A 25,768-nucleotide genomic window follows, 5' to 3' on the forward strand; every position below is an offset into this window, starting at 1 on the left:
ACTCAACACCAAAGAAAACATACAACTCTATTAAATAATAGGCAAAAGGCCTGATAGACACTTCTCCAAAGAGGACATAGAGATGGCCAGTAGACATGAAAAGGTGCTCGATGTCACTAATCATCAATGAAATACAAATTAAAACCAAAATGAGATCTCTTCTCAAACCTGTCAGAATGGCCATCATCAATAAATCAACAAACAAGTGGTGGTGAGGATGTGGAGAAAAGGGAACCCTTCTGCACTGTTGGTTGGCATGCAGAATGGTGCAGCCATTGTGAAAAGCAGTATGGGGATACCACAAAAAGTAAAAGTGGGTCTATATTTTGGTCTAGTGATCCCACTTTGGGGGATATATCAAAAGGAACCTGAAACACTAATTTGAAAGAACATAAGCACCCCTATGTTCATTGCAGTGTATGGAAGCAGCCCAAGTATCCGTAGTAGATGAGTGGATAAAACAACTATGGGACATTTACAGAATGGAATACTACTTGGCCACAAGAAAGAAGAAAGTTTTACCCTTTGTGACAGTATGGATGGACCTGGAGAACATTATGCTAAGTGAAATAAGATAGTCAGAGAAAGACAAATACGATATGATTTCACTCATATGTGGAATCTATTGAACAATCTGAACTAACAAGCAAAACAGAGAAAGAGGAAGCAGGATGACAGCTAAGGTGGGGGAGAGGTTAGTGGGTAGAGGGATTGAGCAAAAAAGGAAAAAGGACTCATGGACGTGGACAACAGTGTGATGATTACTGTGGGTAGCGGGGTATAAGGCGACTAAATGGTAATTAAAAAAACAATAAAAATAAAAGTAAAAAAAATAAAAATTAAAAAAAGAATACTGCAACAAATGTAGTATGTAGATAAACAATTTTTCAAGAAACAAATATGTGTCCTTTTACGGTAATTAGAACCTATATTAAGACTTTAATTCAAAAGTTCTACCCTGAATTCTTGTATGAAACTAGATATGGAGATAAGAACAACTAGCCCAGATCTAGTGTCTAGCATACTTAAACACTTAATGCATGATTAAAAAATCTCAAATCTGTGGGCATGTGATAGATTCTTTTTTCACTAATCCAGGTATATTGGTAACTATTTAGAAAAATATTATTTAAATCCTAAGAAAAATCTTACATCCAAAAATAAAAAGAAAAACCGAATCCAAAAGAAAACAAACTTCAGTATGACAAAAAGGAGAAATAAACTACTGAGAAAAGTTTTTATAAAAAAACTAATGTCTTTAATATATAAACAGTTTATGCAAACAGATTTTAAAAAAGAACCAAGGGCACCTCCAATAGAAAAATGACTAAATGACATGAACAGACAGTAGAAAATGAAAATGGCTAGTGTTCATATGTAAAAATATTCATTTGCACTAGAAATTTTTAAAAAGTAAATTAAAATATAAATGCAACTTTCACTCAACATCAGAACGATTAACAATCGTATTCGTCAATGTTACCAAGCTCTAGTGACAGAGGTACACTTAAAACATTGCTGGTAGTATAAAATACAGGATGAGGCAAAAGTAGGCTTATGGTAGTGAGTATGTGAGACAGTTTATTCTCGTATTATTATTTATTATTTTTTGTATTTATTTTTATATGAACAACTGTAAACCTAGTTTTGCCTCACCCTGTCGTATAACCTTTCTGGAGGACGACTTAAAATTATGTATAAGATATTTAAAAAAGAAATATACTCATTGACTTAATGAAATCAGAAATAAAGACAAAGATTTGGGTAAAAGGACATTCATTCCAGTTTTTTTACAATACCAGTTTATTGGGAAATGATTACATAAATACAGAATATATTTCTGGGTGTGATGTAAAGTAGGAATTTAATTGTTTTTTTTTTTTTCTCATGTGGTTAATTAACCCAGAATCGTTTACTCACTAGTTAGTTCAACTTTTGCCCTCTGATGTAAAACTATTCCTCTGTTTCTGTATCTGCAGTGGTCTGTTTCTAGCCAATCCATTCTCTTCTGTTGGTCTCTTTACCCTACATTAATATTACATACACTTAATGGCATAAGTTTAGAATAAGTCTTGATACTACTTAAAATGAGTTTCTCTGCTTTCACACTGTTTCAAAAACACTTTGCTGTTTCCCTCTCCCACTTTTCTTACTCCATATACATTTTAGAAACAGCTTATTATAAGATTCCCCACCCTCAAGATCCTTTTGAGATTTTCAATATAATTAATTTATTGATACATTTAAGAGAAGTGACATCTTTCGGATATTAAGATTTCCCATCTAAGAACATGATAGAGGTCTTCATTTATTTCTGTATTCCTGTGTGTGTGTGTGTATACATATATGCATCTTAATGGGCTCATACAACTTGTGTTATATTTATTTCTTACAGGTACCTTATTGTTTTATTTCTATTATAAATGGTATCTTAAAATTTTAACTTTCTGTTTTTGGATGGTATAGAGAAATGCTTTGTATAATAATCTTATATCTAGCAACTTAGAGGAACTTTTAATGGGTTCCCTTCCTAATGGCCTCCTTTCCCCTATAGTAGGGGCCATCTGAGACCTCTGGAGTGTGACAACTCTCAGGTATCATTCAGAATGTAAGTGCAAGTTGGGGAGAAGGCAGACAGGTAGGTCACCTCATCCCCTCCCAACTGGCAACAATGAGACAGGGAGGAGTCTCCCCTGAAGTGCTGCCCATTCCCATGGGGGAGCCCTTGTCTCTCTGAGGTAGAGTGTGGGCCTTACAGACTATTGTTGTCTTCTGTTTGGAAGCTGGTTCTTTCTATACCTTTAGGTTTTAGCTTATCTGTCACCTCTTCAATGACTACCCTATTTTTGGCACCTGCCAACACTCACCTAATTACCTATTGCAGACTCTCATCCACGCCCTTCATGGTAGGCAAGATCATACTTTATGATTGTTTGGTAAAGTCTGGTTTACTGTCTGTTCTCCATGTGAACTGTGAACTTCAAAATGACAGGGATCAGGCTTGTTATTCTGTGTTCCTGGTACTTGCTACTAAGCTCAATAAATACTTTTAGACTGAATGAGTGTGTTAAATATGTCAAACATCTGTTTCAATTTTTATATATTTACTTGTATAATTTTATTTTATCTTCATAACTGCCTTTTAAAATAGGCATTACTAGTGTCCACTCGACAAATGAGGTAACTAAGGCACAGGGAAGTAAGTAACATGGTCCAAATTAATAGCTAGAAATCAGTGGAGTTGAAAACAGAAGCCAAAACATCTAATTAACATCGAATTAAAAAAACATGTACCAAAAGAAAAAGGGGGAAAAAAAGAGGGAGGGAAGGAAGACAAGACAAAGGGAGAATGGAGATAAGTTCATTCATAAACAGGGCATATCGTCCTATTTATCCTGCTAAGAACTCCTTAAGTCTCATACTTTAAGCCTTTTAGGAAACCTCATACCTCTCTAAGCCACCTCCTGCTGGCAGGGAGATTAAGAATACCTTTAAGCAGCCCTGCTCTACATCAATCATGTAGAGTGGGAAATAAGGAGTTTGCAGTTAGAGAATACATCTCTTTTTCTGTGCTACATTGCACAGGCATAAGACTTGTTGGTAAGGTCAGGTCACATAATCAAGTCTGATAATTGTAAGGAGTACTTACAATAGAATTTAAGTTTCAATTTCAGGTTCCAATTCATTCTCTCATAAGTCTTCTGCCTTAGTCAACAGGTCACAAATCTTTGGCCTCTCTTGACATTTAAAAGCCACGTGAGACTACCTTCCCCATTTATTATAGTTGTGAGGGTAGAAATAGAGTTATTTTCTATTGGAATCATTGAAAGAAAGAATAATGCACCCAAGTCCTAATTTTAAAAAATGATATTACATGTCCATCTGCTTTGTCCCTAAGTCTGATGATAAAATGGTAATTACCATTAATTCTGATTATCTGGTTTCATATTATGACATCACAAAAAGGAAAGGAATCCACATACTCTTCCTAGTCTCTGTAGTTAAATAAAAAATAACCCCTAAGTTAATAACACTATTTTTGTGCTTTGGAAGGCAAAAATGCTTTCCTGCCAAAGGGTGATAATCTACTTATGCTGATTGCTAGGTGAAATATTCTTACAGAATAAGACCTTCCTATAGAGTCTATTGACAAAAGAACTGTAAATTGCTGAAAAGTACCACTCACCTTTTCCTGAACCCAAACAGAGTAATGATACAGTATTGATGAAATTCTGTCTGCTGCAGGAGGACATAACAGTTAATTCTCAATACAGAGTAGTTTATCAGGGATGGATGGTGACATGTCCTAAAGCTTAGAGATCACAACCGCAGGACTCGGACATACCCATTACGGAGACATCATATTCTATCAGCAGCGTTGCTTCCTGTCCACACTGTTTAAGAATACTCATGGCTTCAGCATGCGTGGTTCCAAGAAGGCGAATTCCATCCACACTGAGCAACCTATCGCCAGGTTTGATTGTGCCTTCTCTGAAGAGAGAATAAAGGAACAGTCTCTATTAATTTAGCATAATGGGGCTTAGCATTAATAGTCACTTAGCCAAAGTGGTTCTTTCACACATGTTCTGCCACCCACCTCATTTGCATTTCCTTTTAAGCATCAAGTGTGACAGTAAGAGAGTAAAGAGGTAACCCTGAACAGAAAATTGCTGCAATATGAAAATCAGTAATAAGAAAATAACTACACATTAGCAAATGTCTGAGTTATCCACAATTGACTCCTAGGGGACAAAAGGAGTAAAAGCACTTTTCTCTCTTCTAGATTTTGGCCTACATGTCTAAAATTGATTTATTAGAGTCCAGGAAATAGCATCCACCTATTTTTCTAAAGCCAGGTGAGCAGAAAAGCCTGCTGATTCCATTCAATTTATTATCAGTGAACCCAAGCAGGATAGGGAATGTTGGTGAAAAATTCCCTAGTCTAAAAATTCCCCAGTCTGTGAAATTTCCTACTAATTTATAAGGCCATTTGGCAATCATTAAATTGATTCAGTCTCACATTCACTGGAAAAGTCAGTCAAATACGATTCTCCCTGCTGTGACCATAGATACTCAGGGCATTGGGAGAAGGTCCCCTGGGCCCTTAGTGATATCACTGGGGTATAACTTCTAGGTTATAATCCTGCCTCAGGGAGGGTCACAGAGATGAAAAACTCAAATGAGAGGATTACAAGTTTAGGATTTGGAAAGAATAAAAGTGATCTCTTAAATATATTTCAACTAGATAACTAAGTGTTTTGATTCTAAATTTTTAATCTTAAATTCTTAGATTTCCTTTAGTCCTACATTAATATGGTAACATGTTGCTCACAAACTAGTAGCCTGCTTCTGATGTGTCTGTCAATTCCACCCCTGCATGTTAGTAAGAAATGAAAAAGTATGAGAACGGAAAAAGGTAACATTTCTCTGGAAAATGTAACTTTGCATTATCTTCCAGAAAGGCAAATATACTTTAGCACAAGTGAGAAACCAGTGTCTTCATATTCTCTTATTTTATATTAAATATTAATTTTAAAAAAAAGTGAGATCACAGTATGAGCTTTGAAGGAAAATAAACCTGAATTCCGACCCTAGTTCTTCGATGTACTAGCTGGCAAGTCAGTTAACTGTAATAGGCCTCAGTTTTGTCATCTGTAAATATAGATAAAAATATTTCATTTCATGGTTGGTTGTGAGAATAAAACTAGCACTTTGTACAGTTTCTGGCACATAGTAAGTGCTAGATAAGTAGTATTTATTATTATTGCTATTTCTGTTGCTTAGGAGAGATTTTAAACATCTATTCTGGTCTGAAACATAGTACAGTCAGAGGTAACCAGTGGGTTTTTTTCCTATCCTCTCATAAGATCTAATGGTAGAGGTTGTGTTCCCCACCATTATGGGGTCAACTTGGGCTGTGGAAATAAATACAAAGATGAGTATCTCAGGAGATATCTAAGTTGTGAGTTTACTTGGGAGTTTATAATATTCAAATTAACCAGGAAAAGAGCTCTAGAGACCAACAATATCCCTTCCATTTTATTAAAAGTTACTTCCATTCTGACATACGTAATAATCATCAAAAGGTAATAATAATACTAATAACAATTTTAATAATAGTAAGAATCAGACCACAATTATTTCAAGTGCCTGCCTTCAAAGTGCCAGCTGCCTTTTATTACATATCTGCAGTATGATAAGTCCCCTGCAACGAGCAACTTACCTCCAATCTTTCATAAAACTCAAAAGATAGCTATTACCTACATTTTACAATGAAGGAAACTGAGCTCAGAACTGTTAAGTCACTTGCCAAAGACTAGAATTAAACCTTTCTTTAGATTCCATAGCCTAAACTATTTCAGTTTTTGTGTACTAATATCTAGTTAATATCTATCTCATACTATGAAATTTATAACTCATTAATTTCTATGCCAAAGTACCTAAGCTTTATTTAATCTATTTGGATAGTGACACAGAAAGATATTTACCTGTCAGCAGGCCCTCCGGGACGAACACATGTTATCACAACGGGACGAGATTTATTTCTATCATCATGTGCTCCCCCTAGCAAAGAAAAGAAATACAGCTTCTTTCACTAAAAAACTTTACTCACAAAATGCCAGCTGAGAAACTGAAATACATTTTGTTGATGTATGGAGGAAAACATGCAAATTTTTTCTTCTGGCTTGTAATAACCTCAAAAATCTTTTTCATTTTACATGGAATATATTTTTGAAATTATTTCTTCACTTCTCAATATATATATATATTAACTGTAATCACAAGTGACATAAAATATTGAACTACTAGTGTGACAAGAGCATCAATTAATTGTATCAGGCCGTAGCCCATTTAGAACAGCTGCCAGTTATAAACAAAGTACTGGTGCTAATTAACCTGGGCTATAATACAGGTGAGTAGGTCTACAGCCTGACATATAGGGAGAAAAAACTAAAGTAAAAGAAAAAAAAAATCGAGGAGACTTCCAGCCAAGATGGAGGCCTAGACTGACACGCTCCATCTCCCTCCACAACTAACAAGCAATACAACTACTACAAAACCAGAAATAACCAGAAGTTCCAGAAAATAAATGGAAGTCCAATGTATGAAGTTATAAAGAAGTCATGCTCGTCTGGACAAGTAGGAGGGGCAAAGCCAGGGAGGAGAGGTCAAGCTGTGCTATCCGTGGCATCAGCAGCGATGGCGGCAGGACAGCGGTAAACACAGACACCCGTATTTAAGGGGAGGATCCTTCGCTGCAGACCAGACCCGTCAGCTTTCGATTCCAATGCCAGGGAAGGCAGACCTCCATTGCCTTAGACTGTGAAGCCCAGAGGGGGTGGGGATGGAGGAGGAGGCTCCCGGTCTCTCAGTGGAGAGTGAATGGCAGGAATCCATCTTGGACCCCCACCCCTGCAGAAAACGCCACAGCGTGGTGAGAAGGGTCGCCCAGTTGTGACGCGTGCATGGGGCTCCACCCCCTATAGTGTAGGAGGTGTGACAGCCCCACCCAGGAAACAAAGGTAAACACAAAGCGGTCAGGATGGCACAGATCATGATAGAGATCCCGGTGACGCAGCTGACCAGACAGCAAATATCTAATCTAATGAAGCAACAGATAGGAAATCTTTCTGAGGCTCAGTTTAGAGCTTTGGTTATAAAAATTCCTACAGACCTAACAGCAGATCTTAAACAAGACGGGGAAGAAATGAAGGCTAGTCCTGCTGAAATGAACAAAAATACATACAAAACTAGTGGTGAGGGAAAGAAAACCAGGGATCAAATCAATAAATTGGAACATAGGGAAGGAACAAACAGTCAACCAGTGCAGAAAGAGGAAAGGAGAAGTGAGGGAAATGAGGAGAGGCTCAGAAACTTATTGGACAGCTATAAGCAGGCCAACATTCGAATCATAGAGTTGCCAGAAGGTGAAGAAGAAGAACTAGAAATGGAAAAATTATGTGAAAAAATAATGAAGCAGAACTTCCCGAACTTGGGGAAGGAAATAGACTTACAGGTCCAGGAAGCACAGAGAGTTCCAAAAAAACTGGACCTGGGGGGAATGACACCAAGACACATTATAATCAAAATGTCAAAAATTAAGGATAAAGAGAGAATCTTAAAAGCATCAAGAGAGAAGAAGAGAATCATGTACAAAGGGGTCCCAAAAAGACTCACAGCCGATTTCTCAAAAGAAACTCTGCAGGCAAGAAGGGACTGGCAAGAAATATTCAAAGTAATGAAAATCAAAAACCTACAACCACGATTACTCTATCCAGCGAAGCTGTCATTCAGAATAGAAGGGCAGAGAAAGTACTTCCAGGACAAAGAAAAACTGAAAAAGTTTATCAGATCCAAACCACTGTTATATGAGATGTTAAAGGGACTTGTTTAGGAGGAAGAGGATCAAAACTATGAACATTAAAATGAAAATTGTATCACAACAAAAAACAACAGAAGCTAGGGAACCAAAACAAAGCAAACTAAGTAGGCAACGAGAGTGTGTAAAGAATTATAGGTATGGGGAACATTATGGGGGGAGGTCAGCAGGGAGGAGGAAGCGGGGAAAGGGAGGGAGATGGTACAGGAATTAAGGAGCATAGTAGGAGGGAGTGGAGTAGATAGGAAGATGTTAAGAAGAACTATATGCACAACCAATGGCCTTGGACTAAGGGGGGGTTCAACTGGAGGGAGAGGGGTCACTGGGTGGAGGGGAACAAAGGGAAAAGAAATTGGGACAACTGTAACAGCATAATCAATAAAGCATATTAAGAAGATTTAATAAAAATAAAGAAAGAAAGAAAGAAAAAAAAAATCCAAATATTAAAAAAATAAAGAAAAGTGAGACTCAAGTGGGGGGTAAATAAGGCAAATTATTTCAAGCCAATTGCAAGGTCTAAAGGGGAATTTTAACTTGGTATAAAAAAATTTCTCCTTAAATGTTTTTGAAACAGAGCTTTGCGATAGGAGGCAATTTTTATTATAACTGCTCTTTTTTATCTAGGACCCCTTTGTACAACTTGTCTAGTCTGTGTCCCCCCCCCCCCCCCCCCAGTATCCACTTGAGATTCACCAGTTGTTCTGCTTATTAGCTTGGAGGCAGCCCATTGCACATATGGACTGACACCTAGAAGGTTCTTCCTAACATTCAACTTACATCTATCTTTCTTCAACTTTCATCCACTCATCTCTGTTCTGTTATCTAAAGCAGAAAGTAAAAATGTATACTCTCTTCTACAAGAAATGTTTCCCCAAAGTTGAAAACAGTGATTGTACTTCTGCGAAAGTCTCATCTTCTTAAGGCTGAACATTTCCAGTCTCTTCACGGCTCCTCATGTGACCTGACTTCCTCACACCTCACATCCTGGCTGCCCATGGGGGTGGTCTCTAGTTGCAAGTATCTGACTAATGGGAATGTTACTGTTGCGTAGTCATTCCTTAATGTTTGCCTGGTAGACCAGACTGACATTTCCCAAACCTGGGACAGGTAGGGAGGTCAACTTAAAGAACCCAGCCTAAGAGAAAAAAATACTATTATGTTATTTCTCATTTGCAAGGTGATCATAAAAACATAAATTTGCTTTCCCCAGAAGGGGTATTGATTTAGAAAAGACAGCAAGAAACCTTTTCATAATTCTGATTTGAAGGTCTAAATTTAAATATATAACAGTGAATGCATGCTAAAGTACGAGAGAGATGGCTCTAAAATTCATGACACATGACATTTTATCAGTATTTAAAATAATGACCCAAATTTAGTGGTCTGCTTAGGTTGCAGAAGTTTGGTGATGCAAAGCCAAGTGTAAAACCACTCAGAGTCCAGTGGCATTCTCAATCCTGACTACACATTAACATCAACCACCTGGGATGTTTTTGTAAAAATATCAATGCCAGGCAGGGCCACAGTGCAAACCAAATCTGAATATCAGGCTCCATATGTTCGATGAGTACGTCTACCCACAATTTCATATTTGAGAAAAACTAGATACAGAAAAACTAGGTAAGTGAAAAGTAACTAGTTTTTGAATAAAAGTGAAAAGTAACTTACAGAAGAGCGATTCTATTAGCCCAAACCAACTCTCATAGTTGAATGGTAAGGGAATTACCTGAAACTTAACTCTCCAAGATGTAGGCCACAACATCATTTTTTATTCTATGGACGCAAGCAAGTTTCTATTGTTTGGTGAGTCAAGGGTTTAGAACATGTGACATATCATTGGAAATGTAATGCCATTCAGTAGCTAAAAGCCAGTTTTATTGTTCTAAGACCCATTCTGACTGGTTAAGAAAAAATTCTCTAGTACTAAATGAATATGTTCCATCTGCAAAATCTTCCTTTCTGAATGACCTGGTAGTCTCCATAGACCTAAGTTTAGCTCAATATCTATGCCACTGTAATGCATATCTGCCATTGATAACATCTGTCCACAGTACTATTTTACTCCGCAATTCTTTTTGTGATGAACCAATGATTCTTCTACATTTTTAAAATTTTATTTATTTATTTTTAGAGAGAGGAAAAGGGAGGAAGAAAGAGAAGGAGAGAAACATCAATGTGTGGTTGCCTCTCCCACGCCCCCAACTGGGGACCTGACCCAGGTATGTGCCCTGACTAGGAATCGAACCAGCAACCCTAAGATTTGCAGACTGGTGCTCAGTCCACTGAGCCACACCAGCCAGGGCTCTTTCTTTTGTTTCCTACATTTAAAAAATTTTATTCAATGATTCTTAAGAAATGGATGGTGGCCACCTTTTGAGCCAGAAAGAGCCTCCAGATAAATCTCAAACTGATCTAAAAATATGAGTTCTGTATTTGATTCTCATTGAAAAATTATGCAAAATTCCACAAACTTTTATGTTCGACCAACATATTAAGGGGATTATTAAAGCCTACAAAAATATGTAACTTGCATACTAAAATGGGTTCATTAATCCTAAGGTTTTAAAATCAGTATAATACTAAGAAGTCTGATGTCTACACAATTCTAGGCAACAGTCTGTTGTTTATTCATTCATTCATTAAGTACCAACAATGTACCAGGTAGTATTCCAGGCTCATATCAAAAGACTTTTACTATGCATGCACAAACAGATACTTGAAATTCCTGCAAACTGTGCGGAGAACATTTTGTTAACATTATATCATCAGTTGTCTTGAGGTGGTTGTGGATTTTAAGTACTTTTTAAAAGTTCTTAATGATAAATTACTGTTGGTTTAGCTTTTTCATTAGCAATTTGATTGGTTATTGATTAACCATACAGCAACTAGTGACAAATATTTGAACCAGCAATACTTTTACTGCAGCTTCCCAATAATTAGGCTTGTAGGCATTAGATGCAAGTGCCTGTCTTTCATATGCAGATTGGTATACTCCACTCTTGTGCTAAAATTACTTGTACACTGACGTTTCATTATATTTACCTAGTTCTTTTACATGGAAATTTGCAAATGGTAAAGGTAAATTATTAAGGTAAATTATGACTTGGTTAGAAACTGTAATAACTACTGGTCTAAACCACACAGTCAGTTCCTCGTGCCCATTTTTGCTACCACTTACGTGAGCACTTTATCAATTTATGTCTTAAATTCACTGGACTATAATTTACTGTAGATAGGGGTCCTGTCCTATGATTCTAGAGTACTTAGTACTATGTGACATGTTGACGTATCCTTAATAAAAATTTGATTGATTGATTTGCTAAATGATTGATGCAGAATGAAATCTAATGCTGAAAGCTCAGTCATTTAAGACAGGTCTATATGAGTGAACCATCTCTTTTATTCCTTGATGTTTGTATATTTATTAAGAGATGTGGTTAATTTTAATTAATGTTTTAATAATTTGGGTAGAATTTTGACTGTTGTAAAATACAATGTATAATAGACAAAAGCAAAAAAAAAATCAAGAAATGTGAAATCCTAAAATATCCTTGTTGCCTATATAGTTCCCTATCGAACCTCACTTTCACAGTGGGAATTATAAGTTGTTAATATCTGTGTAGTCTTTAAGGGATAAAACTGCTAATGAGAAAAATAGAATATAAAAAGCCAAAATTACAGCTCAGAAATAATGGTTTCATGGACAAGTTAGAGTCACTTGAAACCTTTATTATTAATGTCATCTCATTTCATATTAAGATGAGTTGAGCTGGTGTACATAGGTGCTGAAGGGATTAGATGACCTTTAATCCATTTTTAGAAAGCTACAATAACAATATTTCAGGAGAATAAAAAGTTGCTTAATCCTAATGTATTAAATAAGATCAAGCCATACTTATCAACATTGTTTTCCAAAGGAAACAACCATCTTTATTGAGATTATGAACTCAGGGATTTATGGCAACAATGACTTTTTAATTTTTGTTTTTATCTTTTTAAAGAATTTAAACTATAATATTATATTAGTGTACAATATTACATTAGTTTCAGGTGTACAACATAGTTATTCAACATTTATATACCTAATGCATTGATCACCAAGATAAAGTCCAGTAACGATCTGTCACTGCACAAAGTTATTACAATATTATCGACTATATTCCCTGTGCTATATATTACATCCCTGTGGCTTATTTTGTAATTAGAAATTTGTTTTTCTTATTCCACTTCTTTTTTGCTCATTCCCCCCTCCCTGCTCTCTGCCAACCATCACTCATCAATGTTTCTGACTCAGTGATAGAGAAGTATAAAGGGAAAGTGAAAGACATGTTGAGAAGTGGCAAATAAGTAGAATGACTGTGAATAGACAAGGTCTACAGCTAGTGAGTTCTTGCTCTGCATTAATAGACTGAAAATAGAGCTAGGTCATTTGGATTCCACTTAGATTCCCAATCATTGTGTTTTTTTTCTTTAGTGAAGAGTGGGTGCAAATATTATTAGGTTACTTTATGTGCTGGAAACATCAATATTTTTGAGGATGACTCTCTAGTTCCCTCCCTATATTTCATAGATGAATTCTCCAAGAATATCTGGTGGTGGATATTTTCTAACCATCACCTACCTCGTATTACAAAACCAAAGGTATTGCCTTCTTTATGTAATGTGACCTCCACTGTTCGGAAAATAACACTCGATCCTTGGACAGCTGGATGCAGAAAAGAGAGAGGGAAAAAAACATAAGTCTTAAGTCATAAAAAGAATTCTACATTTTTTGACCTGGCATAAAATGTAGAAGAAGATTCCTGTTGCAAATAATTCTTGTTTTGAGTAATAAAACAGCAATAATTTATTTTCAAAGAAAATGTTAGAAAAATATTTGGAATGACATACAAACACCATAAAAGAGGTATCTACATAACTGGCTTATATAGGTTCATGTGGAATCAAAATCACAGACATTTCCTTTTCTCTTATACAGGCAGTTTGTAGGGAGACGGTAACATTCACATTGTTAAAATTCTGTAGAACAAGAGAAACACTCTTCATATGAGAAATAGAATTGTTTTTCCTTTGTGAAATGCAAAAATAATATGATTTTTGTAAAACTTATGAAACAATTAATGTATTTATTTTTATTTTTGCAGCTAGCAAAGGAAGAAAAAGTATTATTCTCAAATTGTCATTAATAGATTAGGCTGATACAAATAGATTTTCTGACATGATGCAAAGATATCAGCAATGCAAATGAAACTTGGAGAGCAAAAGAAATCCTAAGTACCTTCAAAATATTACTACTGACTAATAAAATAAATAACTACTTAATTTTACTTGATATCTTCATGCTTATGTGGTGTTTCCCTGTTTATTGCTCTCATTTCACAAAATAAAATTACATTGTCACGTTGCAATCTCTAATTATAGTACGTAAGGTATAGTTGTATAAAGGTATAGTCACTAAGTTATTCTGTGACTGTTTTCAAGAAACTAGCAAATAATTCTCTTATATACTACACTTGCTGAGCTAAAAACAAAAAAATTCCACAAATTAATGTTTTATCATTATGCATACAAAAATGGTTTTATTTATGGAGATAGAAAAGCTTGCAAACTGTAGAATTTGATGGTTTTAGATCTTTATATTTAATTTGTACAATGATATCAAATTATCTAATGCTGTTTTCATTAAATGTCAATGACATTTTTACATTGTTACTGGATCTTGAAGGCTATATTATATAAAGCTATCAACAAGAAATATATAGGCATGATTTAAGGCATTTTAGAAAAGAACACTTCTTTCCATTTACAGTAATAGGAGGTAATTTTAATTAAGCATTAATTACAATTATTTTTATTAGAAATTCTGAATTCCTCAAAGGAATGAACATGATTATGAAAAGTACACAGCTAAATATGCAGACCTGCACACATCCAGCTGGGACATAAAGTATAATAAGAACTTGGATCTGCTGAAAAACAACATAAACCTACATCTGACCAAATGTTTTAGTACACTGCTGATTTAATTAAATGCCATATTCTTGCTATCGGGGGAATTTCAGTTTATTCCAATCAGCCAGGAATAGTACATACAACTAGATGAAACTGTTGAGATACAGTTTTAATTAAATAAAAGATTGAGTTTAAGCCAAATGTTTTCTTATTTCTATGACCCAACAAGCCACTTGAAGAAATTGGTAAAGAACATGATCTTTCTGTTCTATTGGTAAGGGAGAAAAGGAAAAGATATGGGAAGAAATAATTAATGAACATTCACTGTGTGCCAGAAACTCTGCAAAGTAATTTACAAATATTATTTTATTTAATCATTAAGTCAATATTCAATATATACAACCAGATCTAATTCTGGACCACCTGTCCTTGTTGGCTGGGTGTCTGCTCTGGGAATGCAAAGTATGGTAATTTTAATTTTTTGAGCTAAATCTTGCTGACCACCAAGTCTTACAAACAAATTTGAAGTCAATATAAAGACTTTTAGGATTAGCTACAGCTTTAGATTATCCACACTATTGATGTTCATTAATGACAAAGACAAATGTCAATGCTGACTATATTTTAATAGTTATTGAGACAGAATTGGTATTTATAAGTTTTATTTATATGACTGGTTCTTGGTGACTATGTTTTTATATTCAGAACCAAGAGATCCTATATTGCCATGTGAGTTTTACTCATTACTTCACATGTGTGCACGGGGGCATAAAGATCCAATTAAAGGGTTTCCCCATGAATCAAATCTGATACATAGAAGGGCTAGGTAGAAACCAATTTCACAGTGAAGAAATACTGCTCCTTATTATTTTAAATGTATCAATGTCCCTTGTTTCTATATGTGAATATGCATGTTTATATGCATATTCATATTATTTTATTATAGCAGATTAGATTTTTCTAAATTATATACTGCTTCCCTGCCTCCTCAACTCCTACCTCAACAGGAGAATTGGAATTGTGTTCTCTTCTACCTCCTTATGCTGGGCTTGCCAACATAAGGTCTTGCTTTGGCCAATGGGATGTTAAGAGATATAAGCAGTGGCTGGAAGTGTTTCCCCTCTGTCACTGCCACAGGAGAAGCTTTCCCGGGGTAGCTGCTGCTCCGTCAGACTGAACTCCAGAATGAAGCAGGTGGAAGAGATCTGAGACATCATCATCATCATCATCATCATCATCATCATCATCATCATTATGTCTATCTCTCTTAGAGTTAGAATTGAGAAGAAAGAAGGCTGCCAGAGAGACATGTTTTAACACATCTATTTGAATTAAAGGACTCCTGATAAAAAATTAGTCTGATTTAGTTGAAGGTCGAACAGTAAAGACTGTCTTTGCCAATCCCTGTGGCATTTTCCACAAACAACATATTCCATAAAATATGTTAGCTCTAACATTTGACTAAAAACAGAATTAAGCAATATTAAAGATGTATTAAGCAAACATAATGCCAGAAATTACACTCTTCCCAACTATTTAAGCTTATGGATAAATAATTTTTGGTGTTAAAAAAAAAAGGGGGTGAGGATTATATAATATTTAAAATTCTTTAGGTATTAATTTGAAGGCATTACTCTAAATTTTAATACATAAATACCTGCTACTGTTTAGTAACATTCTCTCTAAACATAGTCTCAAACCACATAATTTTAAAGTCAAAAAGAACTTTCAAGTTCATGTGGATCAACCATTTCATCTTCATAAAGAAACTGAATCTTAGGGAAGGTAAGGGGTTTGCCCAAGATCACAGTTCCATTTTTCATCTACAGGTCACACACACATGCACGCACACCCTTCCTCCACTTTTTTCTAGACTCTGGGGTTGGCTGAGTATCAAATTGCTGTGTTACTTGAAGGAGTTACTGGTCTCAACCTTGCACGACTTGTCCTCAGCAGTCAGCTCTCCACTCAGGCCTCTCTGCTGGTGGTCTGCTCCTGCTCTGGCTGCCTGAGCTCAGTGAAGGGAGGCTTATTAATCCCTTCAACTCCCCTGAACACAAAGATCTTATTAATTTATCAAAACATAATAGAAAATGACAGAGATAATCCTTAGAGAATAGACTCTTCCATCTGCTATCTACTCTAACATTCACACTTTTGTGTTTAAAACTATTTTTTCTCTTTTCCCATCAGATCTATTGCATGAAGAAGAAAATGCCATATAATCACCAAGTCATGATAGGTTTTAACCTCTGAATACATCTGCTAGCCACCCTCTCCCCTTTAACCCTACTAATGCTATATTTATTCAAGATATGACTTCTTTTTTTTTTCTTTTTTTTTAATTGTAATAGCCTTCAGCTTATAGCTTCTGATCTATTTTCCATTTGGCTTCTTAAAATGATGTGTCTAAAAACTCACATCTGGTGATGTTTGTTCCTTGGCTTTGAAAGACCCTCAAGCCTCTTTATTGCCCACTTGACGTCATCCAATATCCACCAACATGGCTTAGCTTACATGGACCCCATTGTTCGGTGCCTGTTTATGTTGCTGGCTTCATCCCTGTCCAGGCCTCTGTTTTTCCCTGTGGGCTCCAGCAACTCCACTCTGTAGTGCAACCTGTGCACTGGGCTATGTTCTTACCTCTGTGCTGGAGTCTCTGCCTGGAAAGTTCCTTTTCCCACTGGATCTACATAGCCTCTTTCAGATCTCCCCAGAAACCCCAGCTCTGGATCACCCCAAACTTGGCCAACCTCCTCTATTGTTCTTACCCCTGGAAAGCTATCCTAAGAGCTCCTTTTAGGAAGAGGTTGTGTTTTATTGATATTCATATTCCCAGTGGAGTTAAAATGTTAAATCAAGGAGCATTGGCTCTAGATATCTGGCTTCTCTTAACTCCTGGGCAATGGTTTGAGGTAGTGATTTCAAAGCAAACACTCTTTTGAAGTTCAAGAAAACACAGGACTTTCTGAATAATAATAATAAAAATGTTAGTAATGACTAATGTACTATGGCTTGCCAAGTATATGATAATGATCTAAATACTTTATATAACCATAGGCTTGAATTCTTACAGAAATTCTACATCTATTATATAGATGAGAAACCCAAGGCTCAGAGACTTTAAATCACATGTCCAAGGTCACAAATAGAAAGGGGCAAGTCTAACATTTAACTAGTGACATAGTCCAAGCTCTCAATGCTGGATTTTATTGCCTACCCTTGCTGAAAATGACAAATGGTGTAGCAAGGTTTTTGAACACAGACTTCAGCTGATTTTGTTATAAAATCAACATTAGATTTTATAATAAGTATAAGAACTCATGAATGGTCATGTACACTCATTCCCTGAGTACTGTCATCTAGTCCCAAAGCTTCAAACACCATCTACATTCTCATTACTCATTTAAAAAAAAAATTTATTTACGTCTTCCCCATGTAGAGTCACTTTGGGTACAAGAACCTTTATTTGTTCCAATTATTACCCATTTGAAATTCAGAATGTGTGTTGGGTCTAAAATACCTGTTTCCCGCTCCCACAAGCAGATGATGACCAGGCCGCTGCCAAGAGCAGCAGCGGAGGGAAAACCAAAACCAAAACCAAAACCAAAAGGTGAATGAGAGAACCCAGGAGTCACAGCCACCAGACATGTCTTCTTCCAGAGTCTCATGGTCCACTGATTGGCTGTCCAAGGAGGAGGCCATCTATTGGCAGGTGATGATGAAATCTGTAACCTGTCTAAGCACAATTCACACACACATCAAAAAAAAACAAACCAACCCCCCAGAACAAAAATAACCCACAACCACACTCAAATGCAAAGCTCTTAGTCTAGGGTAGCAGTCTCCAAGTGGCTGAGGATGTGACTCTGCATGTGTTAGATGAAGAAACATCTTCCCAGTCACTTTTTCCTTCCTGTCCTGTCCCCTGAGGAACGGTCTGGATTACAAGCTCTACCCCATGAGAAAGAATTGGGTTCAGAAAACACTTTCCAAAGATTCTTCAAAGCTATACACTCGTGGCTGCAGGGCCAGGTAACCAGAAGGGCAGGAATCCACGTATAAAAATGTACTCAAGACCCAAGGCAAAAATTGTTTTAAGTTTCATCACTCCAATTAGTTCCCTGTTTACACTGATACTCCACAGAAATGGGCCACTTAGGACTCACAGGAAGGAGCAGCTGACTCTGACGTGGCTGGCTATACGTGCCCTCGTAGCAGGCCTTTCCTCCCCTGTTCTTTCCTTTCCATTAGAAAAAGCACTATTTTATCTTTACATCCAAGAGCTGGTTGGTTTGGATGGTTTCTTTGGAACCATCAATAAAAGAAGCAACTTTTTCCTGTTATTTTTACTCATGTCTATCTATCAGAGTGGCTATTTCTTTTGACAATTCAGTAGTACACAGGCTGACTTGGCCAAATTGACTTATGAATGCATGCATTCAGACTGCATATTGCTACCAAAATGGAATGTGGGAATATGCTATGCACCTCAGGCTCAGAAATGACCAAGAAATCAAGATCTAAAGGGTGATATATAATATATATGTATCAATGCTATTATTCATAAAAACTGTTTAGTAATAAAAAATTGCTTTGTTTAAATATGAATATTATAGTCTGCCTCTCATGGTTAGGTAATAATAGTCTTTCTGAAAAGCAGGTGCTTTTTCTACTACAACTCCATATCCTGGGTCTCATCTTCCGAAAAGTCAGACATAGAGCTCTCCGATGAGCTGTCACCGGTGCCCTCTTCCTGCTCTTTCAGCGCCTCCTCCATTGCGTATTTCTGGGTATACTCTTTAATTTTCTGCTTGTATTCTTCTGGTCGGTGGAGGTACATGGCTGCAGCATCACCATTGAGAAGGTCTATGGGGTTGGGATAGGCCAACAACTGGGGCAGGAAGGACTCAAACATATTGCTAAGATTGTAGAGAGCTGTCCAAGTTTGATTAATTACATCTGGACCCACAGTTCCTGATGCTTCATCAATGTTGGGATGGAAAATTTTATTCATGAATCCTATAGATGGAGATTTGAAAGGGTATTTATCAGGAAGATCCACTCTAACTTTCCATACTCCGCCTTCATATGGTGTTCTTTGTGGTCCATAGAACTTCACTACAAATTCATTGAGTCCTCCCAGGATTGTAACCTCATGCTTACTCTCAATGTCCCTGAGCCTTGGTTCTCTCCTTGCAAATCAGGAAACACCACTTCATAGGATTTTTTTTTTCTCCCAATGTTCAGCCGTTCCGAATGTCAATAATTTACTCTGAAGACAACACTGGGGCCTGGGAGTGTCTGTTCATAAGTGTCCGCACACGGCAGCACGCTGGCATGCGCCGTGTTCTTCCTTATCAGGAACAGCCAGGGGCTCGGGGAGGACGCAGCTGTCCGACCCCCTCTCATTACTCTTAAACTTGTATTTCCAGTCCAGAGTTTTCTCCCAAACTCCATGCCAGGTCTCCAGCTCTTGATATTTCTTCTTTGCATGTCAAATAGGCACCTCAACTGTAGCATTTTAAACAATGAACTTTTGCTCTTCCCCTCACAAGTCAACACTGCCCATCTCCTTAGCCACCCCTTCCATGGCAACTCTATCCTTCCGGTTGCGTAGGCTCAGCACCCAGGGTGGTCCTTGACTCCTCTGTTTCTGCATGACCCACATCAAATCTGTCAGAAGATCCTGTTGGCTCTGCCTTCAGAGTAGATCAAGAATGTGATGCCTTTTCTCTGTCTCCACTACCACCTCTCACCTGAATCACGCAATAGCCCCCGCAACTAGTCTCTCAGCTTCTATCCCTGCCATAGCAGTCTATTCTAACACAGCAGCCAGAGGGAGCCTTTGAAAATATAAATCAGATCACGTCACTCCTCAGCCCCTGTATCATTCAGAGCAAAATGTAAGGTCCTTCCGATGATCTACAAAAATACCTCATCCTTTACCTGTCTGACCTCCTCTCGTACTTCCTTTCATGCTCACTCTGCTCCAGCACCCCCCACCCCCAGTGTTTCTAGAACAATCCCAGATACACTCCTGCTTTCAGATCTTAGCTCAGGCTGTTCCATCTTTCTGCAGTTCTCTTGCTCCTGAAATCTACACAGCCAAATTTCTGACCTCTTTCACATCACAGATCATGTTACTTTCCCAATGAAGCTGTTGCTAACTACCCTATTTGAAATTGCAAACCCCAGCTCTCCTTGCTCTTTCTTTTCCCCATGACATTCATGCTATATAACTTATTTATTGTGGTTTTATTTTGTTTTCTGCCTTCCCCAGTTAGAGTGTAAACTCTATTGATGGACATAGTGGTAGTGAGAACCTAGTAAATGCTCAATAAATCACTGCTAAACAAATAAATTGTTATTGATTATTAATATTCAGTCTGAGTTCCCACCAGTACAGAAAAGCAAAGAGCTTTCTCAGAATAGCATCCATGTCAGTAGCTTAAGTCTTTGAGTGCCAACATCACTGCGAGTGACGCTGACAAAAATTTCCGAAAAGTGCCAGCGTCGCTCCCAGCAACTCTTTTTCCAATGGCTATAAATGTAAATAACAATGGAATAATTCATATTTTATATTTTGTTTTCTTTTTTTGTACCTCAGGTTATATATTGATATAACTTTTTCCTCATGTTGATACAAATTTCGAATTACACATGGCACTCAAAGGGTTAATAACTGGAGAGGTGGTTCTAGAATAGCATAGCTTAAATGTAGGACAGCAGTAACATATAGCATAAGATATACCTCACAATGAAGAATCATATGGACTTTGGAGTCAGGGATCCTGAGTTCAGATACTGACTTTGCCGTTTACTAATCTGGGAAAAATATTTAAGCCTCAGTAGAATGAGAATAATAATGATAATAATGCCTATTTTGAGTGTTGGTTGATTTATGTGTTTACTATTTATCAAAAATTTTTATAGTGACAAGCACTGTTCTAAGTGCTTTACAAATACTAACTCATTTAATCCTCACAACAGATGAGTAGGGACTAATATTATAATCATTTTCCAGATATGGAAACTGAGACTCAGAAAGCTTAAGGAACTTTCTCAAAGGTACATAGCTAGTAAAAGATAGAGGTGGGATTTGAACATGGCTATTGACACCAAAGTTCAGCTCTGCTATGCTAATTGTCCTTGTGGTGAGAAATAAGTCTATCAATGCACGTCAGCTTCAGTATAATGTCAGACATTTAGAAAGGTCTCAAAATGTGTTGGCTGCTCTTGTTACATTATTATTATTATTAATTATTACTTGACAATAACATGTTCTTAATCTATTTTCATGCTTCAGAAATTAACATAACTATAAAGGATCAATATAAAACACTTTAAATATGTTTTTCCTAAACCTAGTCACTAAGTACAAAGCCTGGATGGAACTTAAGCACAGAACTTACAAAGATATTTAGTGTTTATTAAAATAGTTTAACTGGCAAATACGGTGTTCATGGATCACTTTAATGGAACATGAGTCCCATATAATATCATTGTCATGCATGCTCTTTTCAATTCTTCCTGAGAAGGCTCTACATTTATCAAGTTAAATAAATTTTAAATATTAAGAAACTATGCTCTGCCATTCCTGTAATGAGACAATGATGGCAAAAGGGAAAAAATGAGAAGCAATTGTTTTAGGCAAAACCATGGTGCGGCTGTTGTGCCTTGGGTTCTGGTTACTCACAGACTGGTGGCAGCTCGTATTCGACTTCAAGCACCACTCTTTCCCCAACATTCTTCAGCAAACTGATGATCTCGTCATGACGGAATTTGGCCAGGTTGATCCCATTCACGGCTTTGATGTAGTCACCTACATCCAGCTGATCACTTCTGCAAAACAGGGAGTGTCGCTTCAGTGGACCCCTCCTCTCCACAGGCCTGTCCGACTACTTTCCACTTTCCCTTTGTGATTATGCACACTAGACCCATGAAGCAGAAGTCCCTGCCTCCTGGGCTATGGCTGGCTCCTGACAGTGGGAATGCAGCCACAGTGGGTGAGAAACTCAGTGGATCCCTTTTACTCCTGCTACTGTTAACCTTTAGAAGTCCTGTGCTGAGCCCTAAACCGAGAGGTCTGGGGTTTGACTCTCAATCAGGGCACCCGCTCAGGTTGTGGGTTCACCCCTGGACAGGATGCATACAATTGGCAACCAATCAATGTTTCTCACTTGCACTGATGTTTTTCTCCCTCTCTCCCTACCTTCCCCTCTCTATAAGCCTGTACTTGGGTAAGGAAAAAAAAAAAAAAGTCCTGCATTGGGTCTGCTGCTGTCTTGGATTTTTTTCTCCTAACCCATTTTTTCCCCTATTTTTAAAGAGTGCCCTGAAACAAAATACAGAGATTTGTTTTTTAGTTGCTCTGCTGATAAAGGGTAGGTTCTCTGGGAGGTAGAATATCCTGATCATGGACCCACCAGAACTTTTTTTCTTTCTTCCCATTCTCTCTCACTTTTGCTACCTGTCTTTTGAATATTTCACAGCTTTCAATATCTTCACTGGGAATTTGCTAAAAAAAGTATCAGCTTATTTTGCTCTTTATTGCTTACAACATGAGTGATAAAGAAGAGGATCGGTGAGGAAGAAACAATGATATAAATACTGGGTTTCAGTGACATTCGTCTCTCCTCGCCACCATAAGAGAACCCTGGCCACCTCTGGGCTTTCAGTCTAACTCTGCTTCTAAGCCAAGAGCAAGCAGTGTGATGAATGACAGAACTTACAATCTGTGTCACCGATAAAGACCTTCAATATAGGAATACCTAACTCATTTATTTTAACGTAAGTCCAGCTCCAATCTTTCCTTTTTCAGAGAGCCTTCCTAATCCGCCGCAGCCTGCAGTCCATGCTGTCACTGTTACCTTGGGTTTACTGACACTCCTTGGACAACTTAGCCACCTACCGCTCTGTGATAGCTCTTACGTTGTCATTTCTCACTATTATACAATGCTATTATTGCTCCCAAACTTTTCACTGTAATAGATTATAAGCCCCCATTAGGTGGAGATCTTATCTTTAATTATTTTGGCTTACTACCTATAAAATGCCAGTGCCTTAAACAATGAATATTTGGTGATTGATAATACTCAATGTAACTGGCCCAGCACTACTTTTAATTACAACATCAATACAACTGCAAATGGCATTTCCCCCTTATTCACACCTGCTTCATATGAAGGAGCTCTGGAGACATATGGAGCCCAAGCATCACGGATGGGCCATGGGTTATAAAACAAAGGAGGCTGTGGGTGTGGAAAGACATCTCTTAAAAGCCTAAAGAAAGGTAATTAAAATGTTTGTGCTGACATCAGCCTGTTTTACAAATACCTCGAATCCTGGAGCAATCCATTGGATTAAGCGTCTAAATTAATTGTACAAACCAGTTCATCATTGGTAATAATCATTATGTCAGATGACACTTTATAAGGCAAGAACTCGAAAACTTAATTGGTGACCATGTGGGCAAGAGCACTGGTGTCCAGGATTTAAGGTACATTAACCTCACATTTAGTGACTTGACCAGTCTGTCCCCTGTTTCTGAGGTAAAGTTTGAGCCTGTTTACAAAAGAAGCCCACCGTGCCCAGCACCCCAGACATGTTGCCTTTGGCAACAACTCAAACAATTTGCAGCTCTTTGAAACAAGCACAAAATGAGATCTCCTCATCTAAGCCTTCTGTCCTTTGGAAAATCACCTCTTTGTCTTGATGAAAAGAAAAATCTCACATGTAGGAGATTAGGGAAGATGCCAGACAAGCAAAACTGTTACTTCGATGCTTGGCATTGGGCCCAGTCAGGCCCTCGATGGCAGTCCCCCCATACACATTTATGGGTCATTTGTTCCGCATGTACATGATCAGGGTCTCCTCCTGCTGCAGCCTCTCTGTTTTCAGTGGCACATTTTGGGACTAGAGCCATACAGGTGTTTTAAAATTAAAATCTTATGAGGGCCTGGCTGCTCCCTAGATGGCCTCCCTGGTGACTTTGGCACAGGCCAGGAAAGCTATAATTCTGAAACATGCCCCACTGTGCTTCTGGCCAGCAGAGGGCAGCTGTCATTTATTTATCAGTGACCTCTTCTCATGGAGCTTTGATTTTTGAATTAATTATACCGCATGTCCCTTTTCCTGCATGTCCCTGAGATGTGGTTACCTAGCAGCAATTCCTCCTTGCCGCAGATTAGACACTCTTGGCTTGCCGTCCTTGTCAACTCCGCCTGACACCGTCAGTCCGAGGGTGGTGCCTTCTTTCTTCATCAGCTCAACGACGGTGGAGCCCTTGAATTCTTCTGTTTAAAAAGAAAAGCATTTGCTTTATGAAATGAGATGAAAAGCACAAGGTGTTATTTTTTGTGTGAGGAACTAACGCCTCCCCATGAACTCTTTCTACTTTTTCTTTTATGTGAAAAGATCTATGACCTCTTTTCATTGCAATTTGCAGAGTATCTCATAATGACTGCATGCAGATATTCCATTATAGGTTATTAAAATGAGTACCAGTGGGACAGTTCACTCTAATTTCACAATGAATAGCCTGACATGGCTTATGCACAAATGATAATATTCATCCTTAGTTTTCCGCCATTCTGAAGTGACTTTCTCTGGTGTCTCTCCTTGTAACTCCAAAGAGAACAATGGGGAGCTGTAAAAGCAGGGGCTAGAACATTAAAAAATAATAATACAAATGCATATAGTATATAATAGAGTTCAAGTTCATGTTACATTTCAGATGATTGAAGAGAGCTTCCTGCAGTCTTGATAAAAATGTTAGTGACTCTATTTTTTCCCCATCTTTCAGAAAACAAAGTACAATGGCTTCATGTAACAGCTAGCATGACTTCTCACAAAATATGTCACAATAGGGTAAAGCAAGCTTGGTCCTCAGAAACCTTGCTGTAAAGTCCTCATTCTCTACACATAAAAATATTTAAATTTTATATCTCTTGTGGGGATAATGCCTACACACTAAGAGGGACTCCAAATTGTTTGATTTTAGACACAACCAAAGGTAAGAAAACTTTAAGACTATCCTTCCTTTCAGAAATAAAAGTGAATAGTCAACATTCATAAGTCCAAAGGCTAATTATGATAAACACTGCTTTAAAATTCTCTGTGATGTTATTCCTCCTCTGTATACACACTTTCTGGGTAGGGATGGGGAGAATGGACAGTTTTCCAACTCTTCCTAAACCAGGTCATGAATTTCAGGGGTTATGAACTTCTAGGCCATCAAAGACATTATTGAAAATGCAAGAACAGACTTTCTTTTTTGAAGTCAAAGAAACCAAACAGATTATTTGCACACCTCTGCTCTTAATTTCATATAACACAGTTAATGGTTTTAAAAATCTATATTAATGCTTATCATAAAGGTTTTTAAATTGTTGTTACTGGTATACTATCCCACTTGCCAATGGAAAAATATAA

The 25,768-nt window shown here is 37.4% G+C and overlaps 1 protein-coding gene and 1 pseudogene across 2 annotated transcripts in view; both read right to left on the reverse strand.

The window, feature by feature from the left end:
- Nucleotides 1-25,768, reverse strand: part of GRIP1 (glutamate receptor interacting protein 1) — a 681,920-nt gene that overhangs the window by 123,708 nt on the left and 532,444 nt on the right. For both annotated transcript variants that reach the window (XM_090273572.1, XM_090273573.1), the window contains exons 3-7: nt 24,495-24,630; nt 22,032-22,177; nt 13,002-13,085; nt 6,489-6,564; nt 4,346-4,491 (exon numbers count right to left, since the gene is read on the reverse strand). In XM_090273572.1, coding sequence (XP_090129698.1) covers nt 4,346-4,491; nt 6,489-6,564; nt 13,002-13,085; nt 22,032-22,177; nt 24,495-24,630 — 588 coding nt within the window. The remainder of the gene's footprint in view (nt 1-4,345; nt 4,492-6,488; nt 6,565-13,001; nt 13,086-22,031; nt 22,178-24,494; nt 24,631-25,768) is intronic.
- On the reverse strand, nt 19,002-19,415 carry LOC150012105 (ubiquitin-conjugating enzyme E2 H pseudogene; annotated as a pseudogene).

This window comes from Furipterus horrens, unplaced genomic scaffold, assembly GCF_987537825.1.
Source record: "Furipterus horrens unplaced genomic scaffold, mFurHor1.1.pri manual_scaffold_4, whole genome shotgun sequence".
NCBI classification, from domain to species: Eukaryota; Metazoa; Chordata; class Mammalia; order Chiroptera; family Furipteridae; genus Furipterus; species Furipterus horrens.